The 25,965-nt window shown below is 57.4% G+C and overlaps 8 protein-coding genes across 8 annotated transcripts; 4 read left to right on the top strand and 4 right to left on the bottom strand.

The window, feature by feature from the left end:
* The first annotated feature begins 192 nt into the window (after nt 1–192).
* B0H64DRAFT_111609 (POT family-domain-containing protein) lies at nt 193–2,228 on the top strand. The gene is made up of 2 exons (XM_062797803.1): nt 193–1,461; nt 1,527–2,228. The coding sequence occupies exons 1-2, from the start codon at nt 303–305 to the stop codon at nt 2,216–2,218; spliced, it is 1,851 nt and encodes a 616-aa protein (XP_062660382.1). The 5' UTR covers nt 193–302; the 3' UTR covers nt 2,219–2,228.
* A 1,977-nt stretch (nt 2,229–4,205) lies between these two features.
* B0H64DRAFT_111600 (uncharacterized protein) lies at nt 4,206–4,704 on the bottom strand. Its single transcript, XM_062797802.1, has one exon. It carries the CDS (start codon nt 4,598–4,600, stop codon nt 4,319–4,321), a length of 282 nt encoding a protein of 93 aa, XP_062660381.1. The 5' UTR covers nt 4,601–4,704; the 3' UTR covers nt 4,206–4,318.
* B0H64DRAFT_111599 (uncharacterized protein) lies at nt 4,705–6,402 on the bottom strand. The gene is made up of 2 exons (XM_062797801.1): nt 6,319–6,402; nt 4,705–6,079 (listed from the first exon to the last, which is right to left on the bottom strand). Exon 2 carries the CDS (start codon nt 5,997–5,999, stop codon nt 4,809–4,811), a length of 1,191 nt encoding a protein of 396 aa, XP_062660380.1. The 5' UTR covers nt 6,000–6,079; nt 6,319–6,402; the 3' UTR covers nt 4,705–4,808.
* Nucleotides 6,403–7,273: 871 nt separating this feature from the next.
* Nucleotides 7,274–9,814, bottom strand: B0H64DRAFT_111562 (uncharacterized protein). The gene is made up of 6 exons (XM_062797800.1): nt 9,476–9,814; nt 9,338–9,412; nt 8,521–9,244; nt 8,153–8,467; nt 7,998–8,077; nt 7,274–7,936 (listed from the first exon to the last, which is right to left on the bottom strand). Exons 1-6 carry the CDS (start codon nt 9,600–9,602, stop codon nt 7,413–7,415), a joined length of 1,845 nt encoding a protein of 614 aa, XP_062660379.1. The 5' UTR covers nt 9,603–9,814; the 3' UTR covers nt 7,274–7,412.
* Nucleotides 9,815–10,703: 889 nt separating this feature from the next.
* On the top strand, nt 10,704–11,692 carry B0H64DRAFT_473053 (mitochondrial ribosomal protein subunit L20-domain-containing protein; the record flags this gene model as incomplete). Its single annotated transcript, XM_062807973.1, has 1 exon — nt 10,704–11,692. Exon 1 carries the CDS (start codon nt 10,907–10,909, stop codon nt 11,690–11,692), a length of 786 nt encoding a protein of 261 aa, XP_062660378.1. The 5' UTR covers nt 10,704–10,906.
* Nucleotides 11,693–12,208: 516 nt separating this feature from the next.
* B0H64DRAFT_372295 (uncharacterized protein) lies at nt 12,209–13,811 on the bottom strand (the record flags this gene model as incomplete). Its single annotated transcript, XM_062802221.1, has 4 exons — nt 12,209–12,812; nt 12,872–13,104; nt 13,166–13,505; nt 13,567–13,811. 4 exons carry the CDS (start codon nt 13,809–13,811, stop codon nt 12,209–12,211), a joined length of 1,422 nt encoding a protein of 473 aa, XP_062660377.1.
* A 2,660-nt stretch (nt 13,812–16,471) lies between these two features.
* On the top strand, nt 16,472–19,987 carry B0H64DRAFT_111459 (glycosyl transferase family group 2-domain-containing protein). Its single transcript, XM_062797798.1, has 4 exons — nt 16,472–17,869; nt 17,922–18,667; nt 18,723–19,369; nt 19,431–19,987. Exons 1-4 carry the CDS (start codon nt 16,745–16,747, stop codon nt 19,787–19,789), a joined length of 2,877 nt encoding a protein of 958 aa, XP_062660376.1. The 5' UTR covers nt 16,472–16,744; the 3' UTR covers nt 19,790–19,987.
* A 682-nt stretch (nt 19,988–20,669) lies between these two features.
* B0H64DRAFT_390543 (uncharacterized protein) lies at nt 20,670–25,955 on the top strand. Its single transcript, XM_062803411.1, has 2 exons — nt 20,670–20,931; nt 20,987–25,955. Exons 1-2 carry the CDS (start codon nt 20,834–20,836, stop codon nt 25,824–25,826), a joined length of 4,938 nt encoding a protein of 1,645 aa, XP_062660375.1. The 5' UTR covers nt 20,670–20,833; the 3' UTR covers nt 25,827–25,955.
* The last annotated feature ends 10 nt before the right edge of the window (nt 25,956–25,965 follow it).

The following is a 25,965-nucleotide window of genomic DNA, read 5'->3' as shown; positions in this document are numbered from 1 at the left end:
ATCTCTCCCCCCAACGCGTCCTCTGATTGCTCGGCCCGGGGAGACCTCGCCTTCGAAAATCCCACCTTCATTGCAGGGTAGTATCTGGCCATCTCCCAATGTCCCCAGACGCCCCTCTCACACGTTACCATCCCATCTGTGCGGGGATGTCTTACCGCAGCGTGGCTATTGTGGAACGTGCATTCTATATTTATATAGCTTCCCCTTCTCGCGTTGCGACTCGGCTGTCAAACTCGATTCTGCCCCTTCCCTCTCCTCGTCTGGCTAGTTTAAGCCTCCACTGACGAGCTCCTTCCCCCGCCATGGCGTCAGACCCGACCAGCATCGCTGTTAGCGATGATGTTCACGCCATTGTTCAGGACAAGGAGGCCAAGTTAGCCCCCGTCCCGTCCGCCCACGATGAGGACCAACTGGGCATCAGCGCTACCACTGCTGATGGCGGATCCCCGACCGAGGAGGAGCTGCACACGCTGCGCCGAGTGCCTGACAAGATCCCGTGGAGCATCTACACCATCGCCTTTATCGAGCTATGCGAGCGTTTCTCGTATTACGGTACCACGGCTGTCTTCACCAACTTCATCCAGCAGCAAATGCCCCCCAACTCGACGACTGGCGCCAGTTATGACATCGATAATGGGCAGGCTGGTGCCCTCGGGCTCGGCCAGCGGACCGCCTTCGCCCTGACCACCTTCAACTCGTTCTGGCAGTACACCATGCCTCTATTCGGTGCGTGGATTGCCGACAGCTTCCTGGGCCGCTTCCGGACCATCGGCGCTGCCCTCATGATCGACATCTTTGGCCATCTTATTCTCATCGTCGCCGGTCTCCCGCCTGTCATCAAGAACCCCAACGGCTCCCTCGGTGCCTTGGTCGTCGGTATCGTCTTCATGGGCATCGGTACTGGAGGTTTCAAGCCCAACGTCAACCCCCTCATTGTCGAACAGCTCGACCTCGAGAGAATGATCGTCAGGACACTTCCGAGCGGCGAGCGCGTCGTCGTCGATCCCGCGGCGACAGCTTCGCGCGTATACCACTACTTCTACCTGTTCATCAACGTTGGTGCCCTGTGCGGTCAGCTCGCCATGGTGTACTGCGAGCACTACGTCGGCTTCTGGCTGTCCTTCACCCTCCCTACCATCCTGCTCTGCTTCTGCCCTCTCGTCATGCTGTGGGGCCGCCGCCGTTACAAGCGCGTCCCGCCCCAGGGCTCCGTCCTCGGCCGGTCCTTCAAGCTGTTCTTGCTCGCCAACAAGGGCCGCTGGTCCATCAACCCCCGCAAGACGTACCGGCAGCTGCATGACGGCACCTTTTGGGAGAACGTCAAGCCGTCCAAGTTTGACGCGGCCTCGAAGCCCAAGTGGATGGACTTTGACGATGCTTGGGTTGACGAGGTCCACCGTGGTTTCAACGCCTGCGCTGTCTTCTTGTGGTACCCCCTTTTCTGGCTCTGCTACAACCAGAGTAAGCTACTTACCCCATCTCCCCCACCGGCTGCTACCAAGTTCTATCGTACTAACGTTCCCTAGTCAACAACAACCTCGTCTCGCAGGCTGCCACCATGCAAGTCGGCGGTGTCCCCAACGATGTTATGAACAACCTGAACCCCTTCGCCCTGATCATCTTGATTCCGCTCCTCGACACTATCGTCTACCCGACGCTGCGCAAGTTGCGCCTTAACCCTACCCCTCTCAAGCGTATTGCCGTCGGTTACTTCGTCGCGGCCAGCGCCATGATCTGGGCTTGCATCATCCAGTATTACATTTACCAGAGGAACGAGTGCGGCAACTACGCCAACGGCAAGGTGCCCGGCACCGACGTCGACTGCGCGCGCTCCGAGCTCAGCATGTGGGCCCAGACGGGCTCGTACGTCCTCATCGCCTTTTCCGAGATCATGGCGTCCATCACCAGCCTGGAGTATGCCCACTCCAAGGCGCCCGCCAACATGCGCTCCATGGTGCAGTCGGTCGCCCTGTTCATGAACGCCATCTCTTCGGCCATCGGCTTCGCCCTCACCCCGCTCGCCGACGACCCGCTCCTCGTCTGGAACTACGCCGTCGTCGCCATCCTCGCCGTCTTCGGTGGCACCATGTTCTGGATCCAGTTCCGCCACCTCGACAAGCAGGAGGATCAGCTCAACATGCTGCCCAAGGGCGCCATCGGCGACAAGGTGTCGAATGCCAAGTTCGAGGAGGACGAGAAGTCCGAGGTCAGGGTTTGAGCTGTGTGATGTTGTTGTTTCTATACTGGTAACGGGTGGTGCAAGGTTGTGAATGGATGAGTTATGCAGTAAATATGTCTGTCTTTTGAGCCAGGTTCGTGGTTGGTGATGTGGTTTGTTTTAGCTTTGATACCAACTTGTCTCTGTGGACAGAGGCAGACGACGACGAATTTGAATGGATGGGATACGCCCGCTAGTTTGTGGGTGCTCATACTTTTGTTGGCCCGTCGTGACTGCTTGACTGTGGGCTTCATGTGTCGCTTTCGCATGTTCCCTTCCATACAGCCGGCCGCTGCTTGGGTAGATAACTAGCAGTGCCTTGATACCTGGCCCATGGCGTTCCTCTCCAATAGTCACTGCTTCCCCTCAAATCACGAGTTGTACATGACACCACCAGCAAGTTGGAACGGAAACAAACTAGCTGCAACCCCAAAGCCGACGGATCGGGACTAAACCGGATGGGATGGCCCCAAGGCGCCCCATCTGACTTTGCTCGATGTTCTTGGTATTCACTAATCTTCCACCAACGTACTGTACTGTCCAGTAAGCCAGAAATCGGCTCACAAGTGGCATGCTAATCCTTCAACACCGCGACTACCTCCCATACTGACTAACTCGTCTATCAATCCCTGGGGTGCCGAGCTCGAGCTGCAGGTCAACGGTGTCCTTGGCGGGTTGGCGGTGGTGGCCGTGCCGCCGTGGGATTGATGAGGGTTGGTGGGCGAGGTGTGAGTTGTTTCGAGGATGGTGGGTATATCTAAATGGTGTGGTATCTCTGTTACGGCATTGTTGTGGTAACGGAGGCTAGGTCTTTCCATTTGGTTTGTTTGATCGGCTGTGTGTGTGTGGTTATGGCGGGGAGCGATACCGAGATGTGGCGCTGCTGGTGTTTGTCGGGAGAGTAGTGAACTTCATGAGAGGTTTGTTGAATTGACTATTAGTAGCGATGCTGGGATCGAACTGTAGATGGTTTTTATTCTTGCTTGAATATGGAGAAACGGTCATGTTCTTGTGGTAAGTGAGATGCCTTTTTACTGTTTTAGTTTTGCTTTCACTTTTTAGAGAACTCGACCTTCTCAAAATATGCTGTCTCTTCAAAGCATGCTTACATGTAAGCAGTCATAGCAGAACATGAGGTAAGTTTGGAATGTATGTCGTCGATTCCGGTCTAAAAGCACAAAACAAAGCAAAAGTGAAAGTAGCCAGAATCGAACCCAGGGGCGGCTTACCTCTGTACGATCCGCAGTGTGGTGTCCCGATGGCTCCCACAAGTTGCGGTTAATTCCACTGCGCCACTGGCTTTAACTCTGGCTGGAAGAAAGATGCGGTGGGCTGGGTTAAAGGTCCTCGGGGAGCGTGGGCCAGCGAGGTGGCAGTCGGCGTTGTGTTGCGGGAAGTCACGAAAGTTGAGATGAAAGAGGGGAGTAGCTAGAGTGCCTGAGGCCGAGCAGAAGTAAGGTACTGCCCTCCTCGGAATGTATACAGTAGGATGGGAGTGGGTTACTAGAGCCACTGGAAGTCACCTCTCTAAGACGTTGGTGGTAATTGTTTGCATACCAACCCATCCCCTGAACTGAAGCCACCACTAGAAACTACGAAAAATGATCATACCAGCATTTTCACCTGCGTCCGAAACCTGCCTCAGGAAGTGTTTTACACCTACCCCTAGCGATGCTAGGAAGATCTCTTCCTTACCCACTCAGGAGACCAAAGACAATCTCACCCCTTCTGTCAACCAGTCTCGGCACATGGCTCTCTTAGCCAAACCAAACCACTTGAGCGTAGATATGAGCACCAAACCGACCCCAACATCTTCAGCCACCGCACAAGGCAAGAACATCAAGCACGTTACCACAGTCACCATCCAGCAGTAGCAGAACAAGAAACATAACCCATTAAGAATGGAAGGGAAACAAGTCATGTTCACCCGCCGCCGGTGCCCCAAATCCAGGGCACCAACCAGGCCATATAGGTAAATAGGATACCAAGATCGACAATCAATAACAACGACAGCCGGGACAATCCCCAAACCACACCATCCACAACACACGTTCAAGCAACTCCCATCACCCCCCAATTCCTATCCACAAAATAGACCGACTAGGAAGATAAACCAGTAATCAACAGCCCTCGGGCGGGTAGAAGAGAAGTTAAACAATCCATACCATACGTCGATAGATATTCATCCATCCGTCCTCTTCTCCAGAGCAAGTAGGCAAATATGGTATTTGCCCACGCAAAACATAACAACCTAAACAGAGAAAACAGAACGGAGATAGAAATACGAGACGACAACAACATCAAGAGTCCCAAAACGCCAGTCCCTTCGCCCCCCACCCAACAACCCCCAAGATCCCAAGTCCCAAAAATCCCAAATCCCATCCCAATCCCTCCGGCATGTCTTCACCCCCCAAAGTAACTAGCTGGGTATTTCACTCCCACTCCTCGACGTGTGCTGGGTATTCCACTCCCCGACGTACGTGACTAGCTGGGTATCGCGCAACCTCTCCGCCGGCCGCCACAACACATCCCCCCTCGCCCCCCCCATCTTCTCCTCACTCCCTCCCCGTAATCGATCAAAAACAAATCCTCAGATCGGACTCGTCGGGAAACTGCGCACGCCATTCCCGACGCTCAAATCCCCGCTACCAGTCCTCCGCAGCGCCTGGCTCATGGTCTCGATGGCGATCTCGCCCCCGTTGTTGCCAGTGGTGGACGACGCGACGGGCGACAGCGACATGCTCATCATGCTGGTGGGGCTGCCGAGGGATTTGCCCGAGGGGGACGAAGCCCTCGCCCTGGCGGCGGCCTCGAGCCCGCCCCTGACCGACCCGCTCTGGCTCAGCGGGGGGCTCGCGCCACCGGGGCCGACGCCGCCGCCGGCGGAGGAGACGGGCGAGCGGATGGGGGACGGGGAGCGGTTGTGGGTGTTGGTGTTGTTGTTCGAGGTGAAGGAGGTCAAGCCCGCGAGGTGCATGCTGTCGCGCGGGGGGCTGCCGGGGGAGAAGCCGCCGTGCTCGGCTTGGACGACGTCGGCGAAGGAGATGAAGGATAGGCGGCGGACGTCGGTGGTGTCGAAGCTGCCGTAGTTGGAGGCAGTGTCAGCGGCGGTAGTGGTGGTGCCGGAGGAGAAGGCGGCGAGCTCGTCGGCCCAGGAGGCATCGCCGTACGGGTTTAGGCCGGTCACGGTCACCGAGGCGGGCTGATGGGAGGTGTGGGTAATGATCTCGACGGTGTCCGGGTTGAGATGGTCGTCGGTGATGGCTTCGGAAGAGGCATCGAGGACCGGGGGGATGTAGTTCTCGGTTTGGATATGCGAGGGGATGGCGGGGGAGCTGGGCATCAGGGAGACGCTGCTTTCTTGGACGTTGCGCTCGAAAATCTGGCTGCCGGCGGGCGAGGCGAGGCGTGGGGAGGAGGCGAATCCCGCGCGGCCTGGTGAGGAAGGGGAGAATCGGGCGCGGTCGGTTTGGATGGGGGAGGCGGCCGTGGTACGGGTAGTGGCCGGTTTGCTGGTGGAAGCGGGCTGGGCGGGCTCCGTCTTTTTCTTCCCGAAGCCGAAAAGGCTGCGCTTCTTCTTTTTCTTATCTTCACCTTCGGTGGTGTTGAGCGCCTGCCTGCGGGCTAGCAGTTCCGACTCGCGGGTCTGAAGCTCCCGGCGCTTCTCGTCGATCTCGCGTTGGACCTTGGCGCGGATCTCGTCTTGCTGTGTAGTCGATGGCTCGGCCAGTGTGGGAATTGTGGTACTGCCCTGGGCGGGCGCTGCGGTCGCGAGACTCATCTTGCCGAGATAGGTTTGTGGCGTGAGGTGGTGGATTGCGCAGGGACAAGGTGAGTCAGTTCCGGGTCGACGTCCGATGTCTATCAGGAGAGGTGGAGCTGTTAGCGATGCCGTCTTCTCGGACTATCGATGGGGTGGCGTGGATGATGGATAACACGTGGGCGGTAGAATAAAGAGAAAGAAGGTGTAGGTAGCGACGAGGTCAAGACGATATGTGTGCGACTGGTGGACAGATTTCCCGATTCGCCGCGAATATATCGACGATAAAGTGCGTCCCTGTCTGGGAACCAATAACCACGAACTGTGAGTGCGGTCGTACCTTGGCTCTAGGCCCGGGTCGGTGCGACGCGGGGAGCAGCTGAGCGTCGGAGCGACCGAGAAAAACCGGGTGTACTGATGTGCGTGCGCTGCTGTCTGTTTGGAGCACAGTGGTTGGTGCCTTCCTCGATGGTTTCGGGTCTGGCGCGAAATGTGATGCAGGTCGCAGGAAGGTGCGGCTTTCCCGGTTCCTTGAATCCCCCGTGCTGCTGCTGCCCTGGGCCGTCGGTCTCTCGTGTTCCTGGTCTTTCACTTGCCGGATCCGGGGCCGTCGGTCGGTTTCGTTAGGTAACAGTATGTACGAATACTGTGTAGGCGAACACTGGCGGCAAGATGATAGGGATGCGTGGGTGAGTAGTGGGGATAAGGTGTGCGGGCGTGTTCGTTATTATAAATCGCAAAATGGATTGGTTGGATGGATTGTCTCGTCCTTTTTGCTTTGTTCTCGGGCAGCGAGCGAACAAGGCGACCCGGTGACCTCGGAGCGCAAATCGCGATCAACAGGGAATGACGCTGTTTGGTACCGCTCCCCAGGCTGAAAGAGGGGTGTGATCCAGGCCGGTCCCGAAACGACGTAATGCAGGCCCACCCGCGATTCAGGACAGCTGCCAAGACGAGCAAGAACTAAAACGGGCGCTGGAATGGCATGGATCATGGATGGGACCTTTCGATTTACTTTTCAGTATGGAAGGTACATACCTTACCTACCTTAGGTAGGTCTCAGAAGTTGCCGTGTTCAGGTAGTACCTACCTAGGTAAGAGACATTTACGCTTGCTTGCAGCATTAGGCATGAATTCCAATGTTGCAACCCCTTGACTGCGCCTCGGCAAGCAGCAGCCAACCTGGGAATTCACAAACTAACCTTGGAACTGACCTTGTTGGCATCGTCCCCCAGAGTCTCATACAAACTAACGCAGGGATCAGACGAGATCTTGGAGATAGGTCAGGGGCTAAGCTGACGCAAGCATCAGGCGCTGCCCGGAGTATGTACTGGATACTATATACTATCTCCATACTACATACCTACTATATTATATTTCTGTCTGTCTTTCCACGCACATGCATGGGCCCGCACCTTAGGCGCGAGCTGGGTATCACCATCCCCTTCCGTACCGTGAAGCATCCATCTCATGCGCCCGGTTCTGGGGGTCCATCTCGTACAGTTGCGCCTGGGGATCCATCTCATGATAGAAATCTGTCCGCGGATCCATCCCATAATAACCGCCCGAATTCTGATTCATCTCGGCGGGCAAGCCTCGAGGGTCCATCTCGGCCGGGGGACGCGCGGGCAAGCCTCGAGGGTCCATCTCGACCGGGGGACGCGTCGACGTAACTTCCGTGTGACCGTGGGGGGCGTCAACCTCCGGAACCCCCGGATACTTGATCTCGCCGGCCCCATCCGTGCTGTTGTCCTGGTCCGAGCCGACCAACGTGGCCTGCTTGCGACGCCGGAGGAATATCCATACCGCCACTGCGATCATTGCCAGTCCCCCGATACCGCCCACAACCCCTCCCACGATGGCGCCAACCGGAGTAGCTGCGGGCTCTGGCTCGCCTGTCGGATCGGGGTCGCGGTCGGGGCTGCCAGTACCGGTAGGCGAGGACCCTGGATCTTGGCCTAGTTGGGAATATCAGCATTGACGCCCCAGATAAAGATGGCTGCGGACATGGTAACTTACTTGACGTAGGTGATGTGGTAGACCTGCGCGCAAACATTCGCCGCACTTCTTCCGAAGACCAGTTGACATCTGCGAACGACCTGGGCCCCTGTTAGCAAGACGTTCGCTCGGGCATGCAGCTCTCAGATCCGGGGCAAAACAAGCGCAAAGCCTACCCGTTGTTATACCAAGTCTCGAGGGCGCTGGGCCTCTCGTACGCCCCCGCATCCGCATTGTACGAGTCCGTCCATTGCATGTCCGTCATGTCAAACAAGAGCAGCCCGTTGGGTGCCGGGTCATCGGTGAGCTTCCAGAGGTCTTTGCCGAAAAGGCTCAGCACCTGCCGGCCGCCCACCTGCACGCAGGCGGCATCCGCCCGCGCGCTGTACGGAGTATTCGGTGCTTTTCTCCATACAAATCCCGGCAGGCTCAAGACGTATGCGTCCTGGTAGGTGAACAGGTCGCGCCGGTTGATTCCACCGGTGAGGAAGCTGGGAAGCTTGTTAGCGGTTTAGCGCACTCTGCCGAACCCAGCGTCACTCACATGTCGTAGCCGCCATCGGCGGTCTCGATGATGGCCGTGCAGGCTTGCGTCCGTGGCGAAGGTGGAATGTCACCGCTCGTCAGCTGCCAGTAAGTCTTCTTTGTCGTAGGATTGAACATTGTGATGTTGTAAAAGTCGAGAATCCGCGCGTCGTCGTCGCTGTCCCAACGGCCCACTAACGAAGGGACGAGTCCGCCAAGTATGATGATCAGGCCGTCGACCCCGATTGACGGGAGATAGTGAGCGTTTGCCCCTACCAGGGTCGGAAACGGGCTGTTCTCCGTCTCGTTCGTCCACACGCGAGACGCCATATTGAAAGTCACCATCCCCCCCACAACAGTAGATGTATTGTTCCGGCCTGGCTCCGACCACCTTTGGATATCCCCGCCGATTACGAAGGCCGTACTATCCGTGTTTGTGGACGCAGTTAGCGCGGCCGAATGGATCGCTTCGAAAGCCCCCTGGTTCGCAGCCTTCACAATCGACCATTCCCCCCCGCCCTCGCCATCGGCCTTGAATTTCCAGAGCTCGGGTTCTGTCATGTTCTCCAAGACGCTCGCTGGAAACCCGCCGCCCCACGAGTAAAACTCCCCGGCCTGACTGTCCGTCCACAGGGTTACGGCCGACTTTTTCGGTCCGGACTTTTCGATTGCCCGGAATGTGACACCGCTGGTGGTCCACGACCGGCTAATGTCAATGGAGAGGGTGAATTCGGCCGCGATACCTGTAAGAATTCCTTAGCACCAACCTAACACCTGCTACGCGATGACCTAAAATTCATGGATCGAATCGCGGGATGGGGCAATCAATCGCATACTTTCGCGGACCCTATTTACCGACCATTGTGAGAGCTCGCCCCCGTCAACGTAGACATAGTCGCCCAGCACCGTCGCTTTTCCATGTCAGAAGGTCGCGCGAGTAAACAAGCGCGGGGTGGAGAGGGGGGGAACCGAACCGGCCGACTTCTCTCGAACGAGATAGGTGTTGCGCGCAGGCACTTCCAGAACCGCTACCGCCAAGGCACAACATAGGCCGAGGAAGGCGAGGAGGGTTGGCATCCGCCGTCGCTCAGGAGAAGACATGGCGGGAGGGCGTCCGACGCGACGTCAAGAGGCCGAGAAACGTGCGGATGGGTACATCGACAATGGTGTTGGAGTTTTTGAGATTGGAGATTGAGGGAAAGAGGAAGGATCAGACTCGGCAGACCCTCCCCCAGGCCGCCTTGCCCTTGTGGAGTTTGAGTTTGTCAGACGGTAACATCAACCCCCCTGTGATGGGAATGATGAACCATTTGCCGTCTTCCGCGCTTCGACGGACCGGATTGGCACATTGGGCGTCCCGAGGTCCGCCCAGACTGGATTGTGTTGCATCAGCGCAAAATACATCCTACACTAGAGCACCATCGCAGGATTAAAGCGCAGAACCCTGCAACCAACGGCACAGTCTCGCAGTCAGCTTGCCCCTTGGCGATGAGCGTTGTTTCCGTTTTCTGTTTAGCCATGGACCCATGGTGAGAAACAACTGTGAAAGGGAGAAAGCGCGCGGAAAGCATGTGAGGGTCCATGGGGCCAAAAATCCAAAAATACGACGCTGCCCCTGCCTCGGCGCTTCCCGCGCGCTTTTGGTTGGCCGCTTTGCAGCGGGAGAAAGTTGGGGGCCGCAACTCCGTCAGTACCCCATAACAACCGAAGCCCGAGGCAGATTCAGCAAAGAGCAAGTCTTTTTTCTCAACGCCATATTTCTGGCTTCCTCATCGCTCGGATATTGATGACAGTGTTGCACCCAGGGTGAAGTTTATGAGAGGGGAATAAAATCATGTGTTTAGATACGTATCCCGGCCTGCCAGTGGTACAACTTTGGCCAATCCTTGTATTATTTTACTAGGTATGTTGATGGGAGCCAGCCACTTAGTTGGTTATTACCTTCTATCGAGCATGTTTCTCTCGTTTTAGTAAAGGACCGGATGCCGGCCGCCGTTGATCCCGACTCATGCCCGGCCCGAGCCGGCGGGGTTTCGCTCCACACGGCCCGGAGTCACGGAGAGGTGGGCACAAATTCGGCGCTGTCATGATTGGCTTGGAGAGCCAAAAGTGGTTCTGGCTAACCAGAAGAGGCTCAACATGCACGTGACAGCTTCCCCAGTGCCCAAGAAAAAGTTGATTGCATCGCGACTCCAGACCGCACTTGTCGAGAGCGAAGGAGGTGGACGGCGGCCCGACAGCACACCAGACAAGCCCGTTCCCAATTGCAGCTGCCTCATCACTCCCCTCTCTTTTTACAGCGAGCCGACCCTCGCTTCTCAATTGTTTTCCTTTTCTAACTACATTGGGAATCCGCCTTCCGACATTCGGCTCCTTCCCACCACCATTTTCACAAGTCGATCACAATGGAGGCCATGGTAACAAGACCGGCAGTCACCTGCTGCCGGCGGGTCACATTCTCGGGCCCGACATCATCCCGGCTCGTGCTAAGCAACACCGCCACGACCCTGCCCTCGGGCACCCGCCAGAAGTCGACGGCGGCCCGCACACGGGGCGCGCTCAACATACCCCCGCACGACTCCTTCCTCAACCCCAACAGCAGCGCCGCCGACCGCAAAGCCCGCCCGACGACGGGGCAGATCATCTACAACCCGCCGTCGTCCGCCGCCTCCGTCTTCCACACGCCCTTCATATTCCTCCCCAAGGAAGACCCGCGGCGGCGCGCCAACCTCGGCTCCGAGCTCTTCGCCGCCTCCACAACCATCCACTACCCCTCCAACAACAAGAACACCACCACCACCACCAACACCAACCAACCCCAATCACAAACCACCACCACCACCACCAGCACCAACCCCAACCAGCCCTCAGCAGCAGCAGCAGCGACGGACTTCCCCTCCATCGAAGGCGAGCCCCGCTACCGGGCGCGGCACCACCTGACCAAGGCGGACATCGAGGAGATGCGGCGGCTGCGGGCGTCCGACCCGGTGGGGAACAGCGTGCAGGCCCTGTCGGCGCGCTTCCGGTGCAGCAAGCTGTTCGTCATGATGTGCTGCCAGGCGCCGCCCGAGCACCGCGACCGGGTGCAGGCGGAGCTGGACGCGGCCAAGGCGCGCTGGGGCCCGCGGCGCGCGGCGGCGCGCGGGGAGCGGCGGGCGCGCATGGGCATGCTGTTCAATGGCGAGTTATGAGCGGTTTTGTCATGGCTGAGGTGGGTGGGGTGCGGGGTTGATGATGGGGTTGGGGGGTTACGGGGTGGGACATCGCATTTTGATGGTGGGTGGTGTTTCGGGCAGTGTGTCGTGCGCGGTGGGGGTTCACGTCGGGCACTGGTCCAAATGGTCTGGATTTGGGAAGGCGGGAAAATGCCAATGTATGTACGATCAATGGAAGGCAAACATTCAACGGTCGATGGCGGGCATAGATGAGATCTGTAAGACAGCGAAAATGGGCATGACGACTGGCGTCTATAGCCTCCCACTGTATAATGCAAAATCTACCTTGTAAATTCCTCTCGTCACCACATCATCACTGCCGCCTCTTCCTGGATTCGCGTTGTGTGTTGGCCCATACAATCGTGTTTTTAAGGAGCTAATCGAAAGTAGCAGGGAGTCCGGGCTGACCTCCGGTAGTAAATGAAAATAGCGTAACTTCGTGCCATTCCGCCTCGAATGGTTATCCGTCACTCCTCCCAACCCTCACTTCTCTCAACTCTCATCCCCCTTCACTTTCCCTTTCCCCTTTCTGTCCGCCTGCCTATCCATCTCGTAGTCTTTGTTCGACGGAATAACCCTCCGACACCAACCACACCAACTCCGCCGCTTCCCCTGCACCTCACGCCCTAGGATCTCTCCCCTCGCCCGCTCGTCCTCCCACTCGGGCACGCACGCGCCCACCTTCACCATCCGCACCCGCATATTCTTCATGACCCCGCCGATCCCCTCCACCTCGTGCCGCTCATATCCGGGTTTCAGTGCCGGACTAGGCGTCCGCCTGTCCTGAACCGACGCGCCTGATGAGCTGACTAGGCTGCTGAGGCTGGCCGAGCTACCGCCGGCCCCGTTCATGGTCGCCGTCCAAGGCCCCAGGGAAGAGGTGCTGCTGCTGGGCCCGCTGGGCGGGGTTGTTGCGGCCTGCTGGAAGTACTCAGCGTCGCGCGCGTCCTCGGCGTCACCGTCCATCTCCTGCTCGCGTTCCCGGGCCACGCAGCACTCCGTCTCACGTCCGCAGATGACGCCGCGGTCGCCTTCGCCTATGCCGGTGCCAAGCCCGCCGAGGACTTCGGTGTATTGGCTGCGCCATCTCCAGATCCTGGTGCGGAGTATTAGTGGAAAATGACTTGAACGAAGATAGAGATGGGGCAGATTTACCCCTTGTACTCAGAATCATCGCCACGGATGGACCTCCCACAGGGCTGGCAGAGCCAGACGCCCCCAGAACCGCACCCGCAGATCGCCCGTTCCATGTCGTCCGAATCAATCCGAATCTCTGGCCCGAGCCGCGGTTTGACGAGCGAGCCGACTGGTGCTGCCACGCATGGCCCGCAGAGACGCCGGTGACGGTCTCGTATGACGATAGGTGCAGGGGGTTTGATAGCACAGTTCTAAAAAGCCGGTTAATGGGCGTCTACTACTGAAGATGATCCATTTATGGTTCGGGCTCACTCTGCAGACGACGATGCCGCACCGACGGCACCCGGCCACTAGATCCCGAGCGCACTGGCCGGACTTGCCATTGTAGCTCGACCTGGCTAAATCCTGCATGTAATACCAGTTGCTGGCACGGGCTCGGTACCGGAATGTGTCTTCCGGGTCGACGGGGACATGCTCATTGATGCAATGCATGGTCGAGACAAGCAGCATTGTGCGGTACTGCAGCAGCCCTTGACGAATCTGGCGGCAGGTCCGCGACAGGCTATCGAGGGTGTTGAGATCAATCGAAGCGGCTACCGACATGACGATGCTGGTCATCGAGTCAGCAATGTTTGCCTTGGCAGGACTAAATCTGCCAAGGTGTTGATGGTTTCATGCAGCTGAGAAGACGCATGAAGGGTGGTGCAGCCTACGGATAGCATCCTAAAGCCTGCGTCATGGAGTTCTGGTTCGGATTCTCCCTGGCCGCGATCCCATGAGCCTCCTCCTGTGTATTCCACGCGACATTGCCGGTACCGACGCCTCCGTCACCGGGAAGGCCTAAGCTTGCCGCCGGTATCGGCACCGGCTTGACGGCGTCAACCACGCCGTTCCACATCGGCTGGTTGTCTTGAGGAGACTCGCTGTCATCCTCGCCCAGATCCACAAACACGGCCATGTTGGGGGATGCTGTGTGATGTAAAATCACGAAGAGCCGTGTCGGAACGACAATCCAAGTGTTCGAAGTTGCCTCGATCGCCTCGACCCGAGAACCCTGTTACACCTCGAACTGGAAGTAGAAAATGGCGATGATCACAAACAAAATGATAGCAAGAGACGGCAAGTACTCAAAGAAGGAACTATAAAATTGGAAAAACCAGACGGGCGGTCATCGTAGTGATGGTTGACTGGCTTGAGGCCAGTTTGACGTGTTGAGACCTGGAGTTGTTGTTTGAGGAAGTTGCTTCCCGAACACCGAAACTTGATATGCCGCTGACAGGTGGTAGCGACCCCGCCTCTCCACCCGCCAAGCATTGTTGCATAGTTAAGCTCTTTGCTGGTAGCTCCTTGTATTCGCTAACAACACTGACACCGCTGTTCGATGGTTAGACCACTGCATTCGGCCATGTGACGTTTTCGCTCTTTCCATATCAATCACCGCCAGATTGTTTGTTTCGATCGAGTCTGGCGAATTTGGCATCCAACGAAACCAGTATCGCACCGTGCCCCTGTTAACGGCCGTTCTGAGGTTGAGATTGCTTTTGATAATGCTGCTTTTCCTCTGGGCGATTGGAACTGACTCAACAATTAAGACGAACCTCTGATTCATAATTTCTTTTTCACAAAAACGCCGATTCCCTCTTTCGTTTCGTCACCCTGAAAGTCCTGCGTACCAAGATCGAGTTATGGTCATGTCTTCCTGCTCACCGTCGGCGGGGTTTCGGTGATACGACGGGTGGTTTGAATTAAGCGGTGATGGGCAGAGCTGAGTAAGGATCTCGCTCTGCAGCAGTTTTCTGCATGTTCGTCGGGGTTGGGACCTGTATCAGCGGGGCCATGAGAGGGCTCTCTTGGCCCAATGATAACGGCTTCAACGACGCTCTTTTTAACACGATCACGGCGATCCTTGGCAGCCCCGCGCCATCTATCTTTAGCCAGCGATTGTCGATCTTTTCCGCGAGGAGAGCCGCGAGGATTCAGATGCGGCGCGAATCGACGAATACGACGTGACATCAGAAAAGCGAGATGTTGTGCGCCTGGGACAACGAAAGAACCGAGACACGCACCAAAACTGATCACAATCGATGTCTTGCGCTGGGTGGAGATTTGTTGTTCTCAGAAATGAACACAAGCATCAGGCGTTGGTTGCCCGCGTGGGGGTTTCCAGAGCCGCAGTGTCGTCCTCGCCGTGGTTGGACGCTCTCCTGAAGTGGCGTCGGGAGAAGGTTGCAAACCATCAGATCGTGGTGTGATGCAGCCGCGCTGACTCTCCGATCCGAAGACGGGTTGGGACTGTCAAATAGCGAAACCGAAGGCAACGAGCCTCTCTGGTCCTCACGCATTGATGTCGTTGCTGGCGTTGGCGTTGACCCGGATCTCCCCGAGCAGAGCCGAGTTCTCTATTCTGCTCAATTCTGCTGCCCCTACCCGCGATTCGGCTCATCTCCCGCCCGTCGACGGAAATGTCGGTGGCGCTGAAAAAAATTGGGTTCTGACGGCGACAGAGGGGAGTCACCAAAAGGGAAATGGACCAGCTGAACGGGCCCTGCAGCCAAGAACACCAAAGCCATCCAATGCCTTGCCGCCGCCGCCGCCAACTAGTGGCTCCGTCGTGTCTCAAGCTTGCAAAATAAGACGTTGGAAAAAGCCGCCTGTCTCGCTCTCTACCAGACCGGCGGCAGCTTGATGAACAACATACCTCGGCGCCTTGTTCATGGCCGGTCGTTGCTGTTTCCCGTTCAGGGCGACGGCACTTCGTGACGATGGAGCAGGGAGCATCCTGTCAAAATATTCTGGGCGCTCAGTTGACACCCTGTGCGTCCTCGTGAGAATGGAGACATCTGGGTTGGTTCGTCAGGACCTCCTTGCGCTGCAAGGCTCAGCTAGCAATTGTTCTGGATTTTCGAGCTCCGCTTCCATCGGTGCCGGAGTTCCACGATCACGGCCCAGTCCGGAAAGAAGTGAAGTTCTCAGCCTCTCAGCTCCCCGAGCGTCTCGACCCCCTGGCCCACTGCATGCTTGGGTTGTGATCTGGCCCGCGGTCTATTCCTGATGCGGAAGAAACTAGCGGGAAATCTCAAGATCGCGGCAACCATTGCTTTGGTGAGGGCAGACGACGCATGTCGGGGACAGTTCCCGAGCTCTTCTTCACGAACTTGTGGCCGAGATACTCTCCCCTCGACAGGATCGGGCAACCGCGATTGCAAAGTTACACGAGCCACGAGCCAAACTTCGACGAGGATTTCTCGATGGTTTGGTTGGTTGTCCGTTTGAACACCAACAGGGGTGGCGGATCAAACCCTGCCGGGAAACCCACCCTGCAGGGCTCGTCGATCGCTTCCTAGACAGGGGGGTGCCAGAGGTCGCGAAGGCCGCCCTCTTTGTTGCGTTGTCAGAGCACTGAGCTGAGAAGCTGCATGTTCACCCGCTCCGCCGGAGAAGAGAGAGAAGAAGCATGCATGAGTGCGCGAAAAAGAATCCGGACCAGCCCATGGCCCACCCCCTAGCAAGACCTTCATTTGTTGGTGGGGGTTCAAGTCTGTGCTGTCAATGGTCTCGAGCCTCTTCCCAGACGCGAGTTAGTGGCTTTCACAGGGTACCCTCCTTATCCCGGATGTATGTACCTGCACGGCACACCCAACTACCCGGCTCGCTTCTCTTCCTCTTCCCTTTTGCTTCCACACTTGTCGATCACCCGGTTCCCAGCTCTCCGGCTGCCGTTTGCCTCCCCACTTGAGGATCTTCCCATATCGACCTACGGCAACGGAGAGGTGTACCAAGTAATTATCTTGGAGACGCGCTCAGGTTGAAGCCGAGGTGACAGGGTGTTCCGGGACTCACCCTCGTCAAGGCAACCATTTGCGCTTTCGACCCGGTCCGATCGTTACCAACATGAAGAAGTTTCAGTCGTACTTCACCCCTTCGACATCGGAGGGGGAGCAGAAGGAAAGCAATGAAGAGACGAAGGTAGCGGGCACTCGGTCCCGGAGGAACGGCTCCAAGTCGTCGGCACATCAACTCCAACCCATCCAGGGGAAGGATTCCGGATTAGCAGCCGGCGCACCTCTACCACCATCAGCCAACTCCGAGGCCGTCCCGATCTCCGCACGGGGGAGCATGCTCTCAGTCCCGGGCGCGGCAACCCCCCAAACCCATCAACATGGCCACCAGACCCCCGAGACGGCCAAAACCAGCCCGCACACCTCCCGGGCGCCGTCCCTCCGGCACTCCTTCCTCCCGGCGCACGACGCCCGCAGCCGCGACTCGGAGACGATCAACGAGATCCGCAACGACATGATGGTCAACTGGCTGTACGAGCAGCAGCTGCGCAAGCAGTACGCGTCCGGGGCGGACCCCTACGAAGGGGTGGTGCTCAAGAAGGCCCGCGGCGCCTTCGCCTGCTGCCCGCCCCAGATGGCCGCCATCCCGGACTCGCTCTTCGCCGTCGTCGCCCAGATGAACGTCCGCTGCGCCATGACCGTCAACACCCCCGTCGTCCGCGCCCTGCTCGACTCTATTATTCACAAGACCGATCTGGATTATGTCCCCCTGCCGGACGGTCTGCGTGTGCAGGTGCTGCGCACCATGGCTGACCTGCCCCGCGGCCAGCTGCATCATTTCGCTGCTTTTGTGGAGGATGCAAGGATGCTGATTGTGTGGGACGATGAGCCGGAGAAGTTGCTGAGCAGGGTGCAGATCCTCGAGGCGAAGTTTATTGAAATCATCTGGGGCAACGGGGATGACGAGGCCGAGGAGGATGATGCTGGCGCGGAGAAGAAGGGCGGTGCTGGTGTCGCAGTGCAGGAGCTGGATCCGGGCCAGCTTGAGGAAGCGATGGCCAAGGAGAATAGGCCGGTGAGGCTGGAGAGCGCGTTTATGGTGGGGCTTACGTTGGCATTATGGATCGTGTGTCCCGCGCTGGGCTGGAGGTGGTTGGCGTACCAAACCGTCGTCGACGGGACATATCTGAGGTTTGCGTTGCTGGCTTCGGCTCCGGCGCAGTTGTTTGTCAGCTTGGTGAGTGCCGCGGTCCGTCGATAATTTAGGGGCCTATGCTAACTGTGTCCAGTTCTTCTTCCAATCCATCATCACCAGTCTTTTCCAGGTCTTTGGGCCCATCTCGGCCGTCGCCAACAATAGTAAGTACTACAGCGGCAGGCCCCCTCAAAGGATCGACCGCAACCAGGCGACTCTGCCCCACGTCACGATTGAGATGCCCGTATACAAGGAGGGCCTCGCAGCTGTCATCAAGCCCACAATCGTCTCGCTGAAGGCGGCCATCAGCACGTACGAGATGCAAGGCGGCTCGGCCAACATCTTTGTCAACGACGACGGCATGCAGCTTATCTCGGACGAGGACGCCCAAGGCCGCCGCGATTTCTACGATGAACACAACATCGGCTGGGTGGCACGCCCTGCGCACAACCCCAATCCCGAGGCCGGCTCGGAAGAGAAGCGGTTCGTCCGCCGCGGCAAGTTCAAGAAGGCCAGCAACATGAACTATGCGCTGCACGTCAGCAACCGCGTTGAGGACAAGCTGCTCGCCATCAAGCGCGGCAGCAAGTGGAACAACGAGCAGGAGAACGCCGCCTACCAGCAGTGCCTGGCCGACGTGCTGCACGAGGACGAGGGCCGCACCTGGGCCGAGGGAAATATTCGCATTGGCGACTACATTCTTCTCATCGATTCGGATACTCGCGTGCCGCACGACTGTCTGCTGGATGCCGTCAGCGAGATGGAGCAGAGCCCAGAGGTGGCCATTCTGCAGTTCCAGTCGGGCGTCATGAACGTTACCAACTCCTTCTTTGAGAACGGGTAAGCAGCACCAGCGTTTCCCCTTTTGGCTGAGAAACATACTGACATCGCCCAGCGTCACCTGGTTCACTCGCCTCATCTACTCGTGCATCACCTTCGCCGTTGCGTCGGGCGACGCCTGCCCCTTCGTCGGCCACAACGCCATCCTCCGGTGGCAAGCTCTCCAGGACGCGGCTGCCTTCACCGACGAGGACGGATACGAGAAGTACTGGTCCGAGTCGCACGTGTCGGAGGATTTCGACATGTCGCTGCGCTTGCAGGTCGCCAAGTACACGCTCCGTTACGCCTCGTACACGGGCGACGGTTTCAAGGAGGGCGTCAGCTTGACTGTTTACGACGAGCTTGCCCGCTGGGAGAAGTACGCGTACGGCTGCAACGAGCTGCTGTTCCACCCACTGCGCTTCTGGCTCGTCCGCGGGCCGTTCACGCCGCTCTTTAAGAAGTTTATCGCTTCCAGCATCCCGTTTCCGAAGAAGATGACTATTCTGGCGTATATCGGGACATATTATGCCATTGCTGCGGCGTGGCTCCTGACGCTGGGGAATTATTTCATTACCGGCTGGTTCTACGGCTTGTACGACAAGTACTACCTCGACTCGTTCGCCATCTACATCTCCATCATTGTCGTCTTTACCGGACTGGGTAACCTCTCGTTAGCGGTGCTGAGGTACCGGTTGAGTGAGCAGTCGCTGCTGTCAGCCTGTACGTCTCCATCTCCATCTCCAGTTCAAACCTCCTTCCACACACTAACTCGTGAATGCAGACTTCGAAAACCTCAAATGGATTCCCATGTTCTGCATTTTCCTCGGCGGCATCTCGCTGCACATGTCGCAGGCCATCCTGTCGCACTTCTTCGAGATCGACATGGCGTGGGGCGCCACGGCCAAGGAGCTCGAGGAGGTGCGGTTCGGCCCCGAGATCTGGCGCATCATCCGCCGCTTCAAGTGGACCTTCCTCTACTGCTTCGCCTGCACCGCCCTGATGGTGTGCGGCAACACCGTCTTCCCCGTCCTGTGGCGCATCAACACCTTTTACAGCATCTATCCGCTGGCGGCCACGGTGGTCTCGCACTTTGCGCTGCCCGTGCTGCTGAACCCGGCGCTGATGATGTTTACTTGGTAGTGGAGAGGACGGTGGGAAGGGTTAATTGGTGATTACCTTTCGGTTCTCTTCGTACTATCTATTTTCTCATGATTATGACTCCTTAATGTTTTTTGTTGGCATTAGATGCCGATCCGCTGAGGAGTCGGTGGTATTTTCGGCGTCGGAGGGTTGGTTAACTTTCTGCGGCCCCTTTAAGCATTCAGCGACGACATAGATTTCCTAGAGCACATGCAACGGTGGATTCACCGGTAATAAAACAAGGTTGACTTCACACACAGTCTTATTCCTTACCATTCCGATATGACTCCCTCCCCCCTTTCCTCAAGGCGGTTATTTCGCCGTCTGCAGCGCGTCCCTCATTAACACCTCGGTCGTGCCCTCCCACACAACGCCCACACAGACCCGACAGGTCCCCTAACGGGAAGCGGTCTCCGTTTTGGGACCCCGATACGTTCTCATTCCGGTCCTGACATGGAGGGTCGGCGGGCCGAGTGCAGGAACCCAAAACCCGGGAACGCGGGGAAACAGGGGCCGGGGCCCTGATCGCATTTGTCGAGGGGTATGAATTCTCTTTTCCCTCTTTTCTCGAGGTTGTATTTTCCTCCTAGGAGTCAGAGCGGAAACCCCTAAACCGTTTCGTTTTTCTGTTCCGCTGTTTATTATTTTCGCATCGAGACTTGGTCCCACCATACCTAGGTAGGTACCTAAGGTCGCAACCTCCCTCTCAATGTGACGAGTTGTTAGTGGGAATTTGGAGCGTGATCGCTCCTGCATCGTTCCTGCCGTAGGTGGCTGTAACTCCCGGGCTCACGTGCTTGGGCGTTTCCGGTTTGAGGGTGCTCTCTGAGAGGAGGAAGGAGGCCCGGCCAAGCCTTTACGTGGTGAGCCTGCCATGGACCCTGCCCCCGCCACTCAAGCAGTGCGCCTCGGGAGCCTCGTTCGTCAGCTCCCAGGTTCGTCGACATGTCGCCAGCTTCAATTTCCCTCAATTTCATCCAAAACTCGGAAGTCCATCATAACATCGGACAAAAATGAAGTTTGGTGCACGGGGTTCAGTGAGAGATGCCCATACAACAACATCAACCCCTAAAAGGAATCAGCAATACAGGGCTCTCGGTAGTCCATGAGCCCGAGGGCAATGCGCCAGCCGCCGTCGTCGAGTATGTGTTTTTTTCCCCCTTTCTTCCTCTAAATGACCCGACTAACTCCTCTAAGTATTGTCATTGTCCATGGTCTCCAGGGCCATCCTTTCACAACATGGGCTTGCAACAGACCGTCTCCGCCGCGGCAGGCATCTCTGCCAGTGCAACGCGGCAAGAAGAGGGATTCTTTGCGCTCCATGATCTCCGTACGTCTGCGAAAATCTTCCCCGGGTAGCAAGTCCCCGCAACCGGCAGACCTACATCATCCCCAGAAGCTCCAGGAATCCAACCCACTCGTCTACTGGCCCCGGGATCTGCTCCCAAAAGACTGCCCCCAGTCCCGTGTTCTCGTCTATGGTTACGATACCAAGGTCACCAAGTATGTTAAAGCCGCTACCAACAAGAACAGTGTCTTCTCCCACGCCAAGGACCTGCTTTTTGCGTTGTCGAGGGCAAGGCAGCTTGACCGACCCCTGATCTTCATCACCCACAGCCTCGGAGGCGTGGTCGTCAAGGAAATGCTCGCCCAATCCGCCATGGCCACCGAGGAAGGGCCGAAAAACATCGTCGACTCTACATCAGCCGTCGTCTTCCTCGGCACCCCTCACCGAGGGAGCCCAGAGCTGGCTGCTCTTGGCGAATGGGCCCGAAGCTTGATCAGCATTTTTAGGATGGAGACCAACGACGCCATTCTCAACGCCCTGAATCTCAGGACTACCGATCTTGAACGTGCTCAAGAATCCTTTTCGGCTCTCTGGTTCAAGTACGACTTCCGGGTAAAGACGTTCCAGGAGGGCCTGGGGTTGACGGGTGTCAACTTGTCAGTTTTGGGCAACAAGGTCGTCCCGGACTCGTCATCGCTCATAGGAGACCCCCGTGAGCAACCAGAAACCATGCAGGCAAACCATATGGACATGTGTAGATTCGCAGGTCCCGACGACCCAAACTACCTGAAGCTATCCGGAGAAATCGGCTCAATCTATGCCTCGCTCGTCGGTCTCAACGAACAGAAAGTCCACCAGGGCGGCCATATCCAACGGCATAAACCATCTCTGGCCGCTCAGTCAATGAGGTCGGCGCCATCGGCGCGGTCAACGCGGACGAGAAGCGGGAGACATCCTGGCCTGGGCGCCGCTGAGATGTCCAGTCTCAAAACCCTATGGTATGCGGGTATGGATGAACGATGGCGCAACGTGGAGGAGCCAGCCGCACAGACGACGCTTTGGCTCTATGAGCAGCCCTCATACCAAGACTGGTTCCACAACCGGAACCAAGACAAACATTGCGGTCTTCTCTGGTTGAAGGGCAAGCCCGGCGCAGGAAAATCGACCCTCATGAAGGCAGCGTTCCGGAGGGCCGAGGCTCAGCAAATACAGTCCGGTTATTGGACCGCGGCTTTCTTCTTCAACGCCAAAGGCAGTGAGCTGGAGCACTCCCCCCTCGGCCTCTTTCGGTCACTGCTATATCAACTACTACCCCGGTATCCCAGCCATATGCGTCGATTCGCCCAGATTCTGTCCTCCAAGAGTGAGCTGAACCCAGACAAACCGCCCGCCCTCGGCGAATCCGAACTCAAGACCTTCCTTCAGTCCATGTTTGCTACGAAAATAGAGGGGAGAACCGTCATATTTGTCGATGCTCTCGACGAGTGTGACGCTAAGGCTATGCGATCCCAAGCGTACTTCTGGAGGGAGATCACCCAATCTGCCCATGCTGCGGGCACCGAGCTCAGCGTTTGTCTTTCGAGCCGCCATTTCCCAGCCATCACAGTGACCAACTGCCCCGAGATTCTCGTGGATCAGCACAACAACCAGGATATCATCAGGTATGTGGACCAAAGACTCGGTCTCGGGATTTCCGAAGCAGAACCAGAAAGACAGATTCTCAGAGACCGCATCATCAGCAAGTCGGCTGGCGTATTCCTCTGGGTGACCTTGGTTGTGGACGACATACTTCAGAAACGGGACGAGGGTACGAGCTTGCGGTCTTTGCTTGGAGAACTCGACAACATCCCCGAAGAATTAGAGACCCTATTTTCGTCACTACTCCGGGCCCTGGAGCCGGGCTTGAGGCGGCTCACTCTCCGGCTGTTTGAATGGGTTGTTCTGGCAACCAGGCCTCTCCGTCTCTACGAATGGCATCACATTCTTGGTTTCATCCAATCCGAGCCACCCGAGTCTCTCGCCGCCTGGCGAAAATCGGAGAAATACACGGACAGCACTGAGCAGCTGGCGAAGCAAATCAGAACGGTATCCAAGGGTCTGATCGAAATAGTATCTAGCGTTGGGGTTGGGGATCATCAAAGCGACGGCTCCGCGCTCAGCTCTGCTTACGCCGGCGCTGGGTCAATGGAACTCGACCAGGGCGAGAACCGCATCGTACAGGTAATTCACGAATCGGTACGGGAATACTTTCTGCACGGCGGTGGCTCCTCCTTGTTCGACGAGAGTCACACTCAATCGTTCGTTGCCCAGGGCCATCTCTCCATCATCGGCACCTGTCTGGACTATATCAACATTAAGGAGCTGGATGCGCTGGTCGAGGCACGTACCGGGCCGGCCAAACCTGCTGTCCCACTAAACCAGGGGTTTCTATCCGTCCCTGCTAGAGCGCGCTCCTGGGAGTCGTCGTCGAGCGAATCCAGCTCATCACCTAGGAACACCTTCTCTCGCGGCTGGGGCCGGAGAGCCTCCGGCAGTGTCAAAAGCTTTGGCTCCGCTTTTAGCCATTCCAGTAGCTACGGGGCACGGGCTAGAAGGCACAGCGTTGATGCGGGAAAGAGTAGCTACCGGGAACGGGTTAGAAGACACAGCGTTGATTCGGTAAAGATTAGCCATCCCTTTCGCCTGGCCACGACAACCAGTTGGAAGCCAATCTCTATGGGCAGCCGGTCCTCTTCCAAACGGTCTACGGCCGGCCGCAATGCTCCCCAGGGGGAGTCCGTCTTTGAACAACTCAAAAAGGCATCTGACGCAGCTTGGGACCGCGATTACTTTGCACAGAGGATGTCCATGTACAAAATCGCCCCGGACCAGATATCGGTCAACCCATCTCTTCCGTACGATACCATGACGGTAAAGACGCGGCTTCTTGAGGACTACCCAGCGCTCCTTTCCTACGCCGTATCCGAGGTGTTTGCCCACGCTCAGTTGGCTGACGAGGCTGGGGCCGACCCAAGCCCGGTTGTGCGTCGCTTTCAGGAGAATGGTCAATGGACCAGGTGGTTAGCTTTGGCCGAGGACTTGTCCCTTAAAACCGGACTGCTCTACTTTGCCGCGGATCAAGAGCTTTTGTCTTGGGTTCACCAACTGAGTGTTATGGAGTGGCCGGATACAGTCCCTTCACAGCGATCCACCGCCGCGTACCTTTTTACGAAGTGGCGGGATACGGAGCCATCCATGAGGGAACAGGGGATGGATCTCATCGACCCCCGTGTGCAGGAACTCCTTCTCCACACAAGGCGGCTCATCAAATCGGCGGCCGTGGAGGCGGTAAGGAGGCGAAACAGAACCGCCCTGGATTTTCTCTTGTGCCATTTCGAACCTTTTTTTGACGACGACTTCGATGACCGCCCCCTGCTTCATACACTGGTGGCGAAACGCGACATCTCACTGCTGCAGACATTCCTTTCTCGGGCCCAGGAGGAGTCTAGAGCCAAGAATGATCCTTATTTTGGGGACTTGATCGAGGATTATGAACGTGCGCGTGTTCCGCTGGTAGATAGGCATGACCCCGTCGGCCGGACAGCGTTACACGTTGCGGTGGCGATGCGGGAAGTCGCAATTGTCTCGGAATTACTTCAATACCATGCCAGCATCAATGTGCTCGATAGGGATCACCGAGCACCGTTGCATATCGCTTGCGCGAACAACTCGGGAGGAGACTGGGGCACGGATGACGGCAAAGATCCTGCGGTGGCAGAGACGGCAGATTACGACATGGTGGAACTGCTGCTGAAGAGCGGCGCGCGTTGCGGTGTTTTGGATAAGGATGGCCACACAGCTCTCCATGCTGTTTGCTACAACATTCCGGAACCGGCGCCGCCAGAAGAAGGCGACCCGGACCCTGGCGGGGGAGAGACCGAGCCTAACGGGGTTGTCCGCATCATCGATCTTCTACTACTGCATGGAGCAGAAGTCGACGCACTGAGCAGCCTCGGCACTACCCCGTTGCACATGGCCTGCCGTGCGGGTAACGTCTGGCGCGAGTCGTGCCCGAACACATTGGCGGCGGTCAGGCGACTTTTGGATGCCGGGGCGAATCCCAACGTGAGCAGCGACTCAAACGAGACACCGTTACACATCGCGGCCGCACGCTCAGAACACCGTATCGTTGCCGAGCTCATCCAACGCGGCGCCAACGTCATGGCGAGGGACGAGCTCGGCCAGGTCCCTCTCCATCACGCCGCATGGGCGGCGAACGACGGCGTCGCGGCGGAACTCCTCGCGCAGTCCAACCAAACCATTGATCCTATTGACAGCAAGGGCTCCACGCCGCTGCACTTTGCCTGCCAGTTCTACCCTGCCGAGGGCAACGACAAGCACTGCGCACGCGGTCTGCAGCTCATGAGGCGGCTTTTGGAACGCGGCGCCGACGTGCACTCGGTATACAACTGGCTCGGCCTCTCGCCGTTCCGTCTCGCCGAGTCCCGAGGCCTAGCCAAAGTTGTTGCGCTCTTGAGGGAGTTTGGTGGCGACCCGCCGGTGCCGCCACCGCTGCCGTCGCCGAAGCTGGTGCCGCTAACGGCTGCACAACTTGAAGCGTCGCCAGAGTGGAAGCTCCCAAACTGGATGCGACTCCTGCTGGGGGCCAAGGAGCCTGTTGCTGGGCGTGGTGTTTCCAGCACTCCCAATGTTCCAAGTGCTCCTGGTGCGAGAGGTTCCAAGGTAGTTAGGGGTCTCGATGCTCCCTAGGACAGACATATAGTTCGGCTACCGAGTATCAACCGACTGTGTACATATTTTGTAAATACGTACCCTACCGAACTTGCGCGTTACGCGCATGTTATAGGGCGATTAATATAGCTTTATACTATTCTACTAGTTAATAATT

This window comes from Chaetomium fimeti, assembly GCF_033439085.1.
Source record: "Chaetomium fimeti strain CBS 168.71 chromosome Unknown B0H64scaffold_3, whole genome shotgun sequence".
Lineage (NCBI taxonomy): Eukaryota > Fungi > Ascomycota > Sordariomycetes > Sordariales > Chaetomiaceae > Chaetomium > Chaetomium fimeti.
The sequence above is the reverse complement of the archived record's forward strand: the minus strand, read 5'-3'. Positions and strand labels throughout refer to the sequence as shown.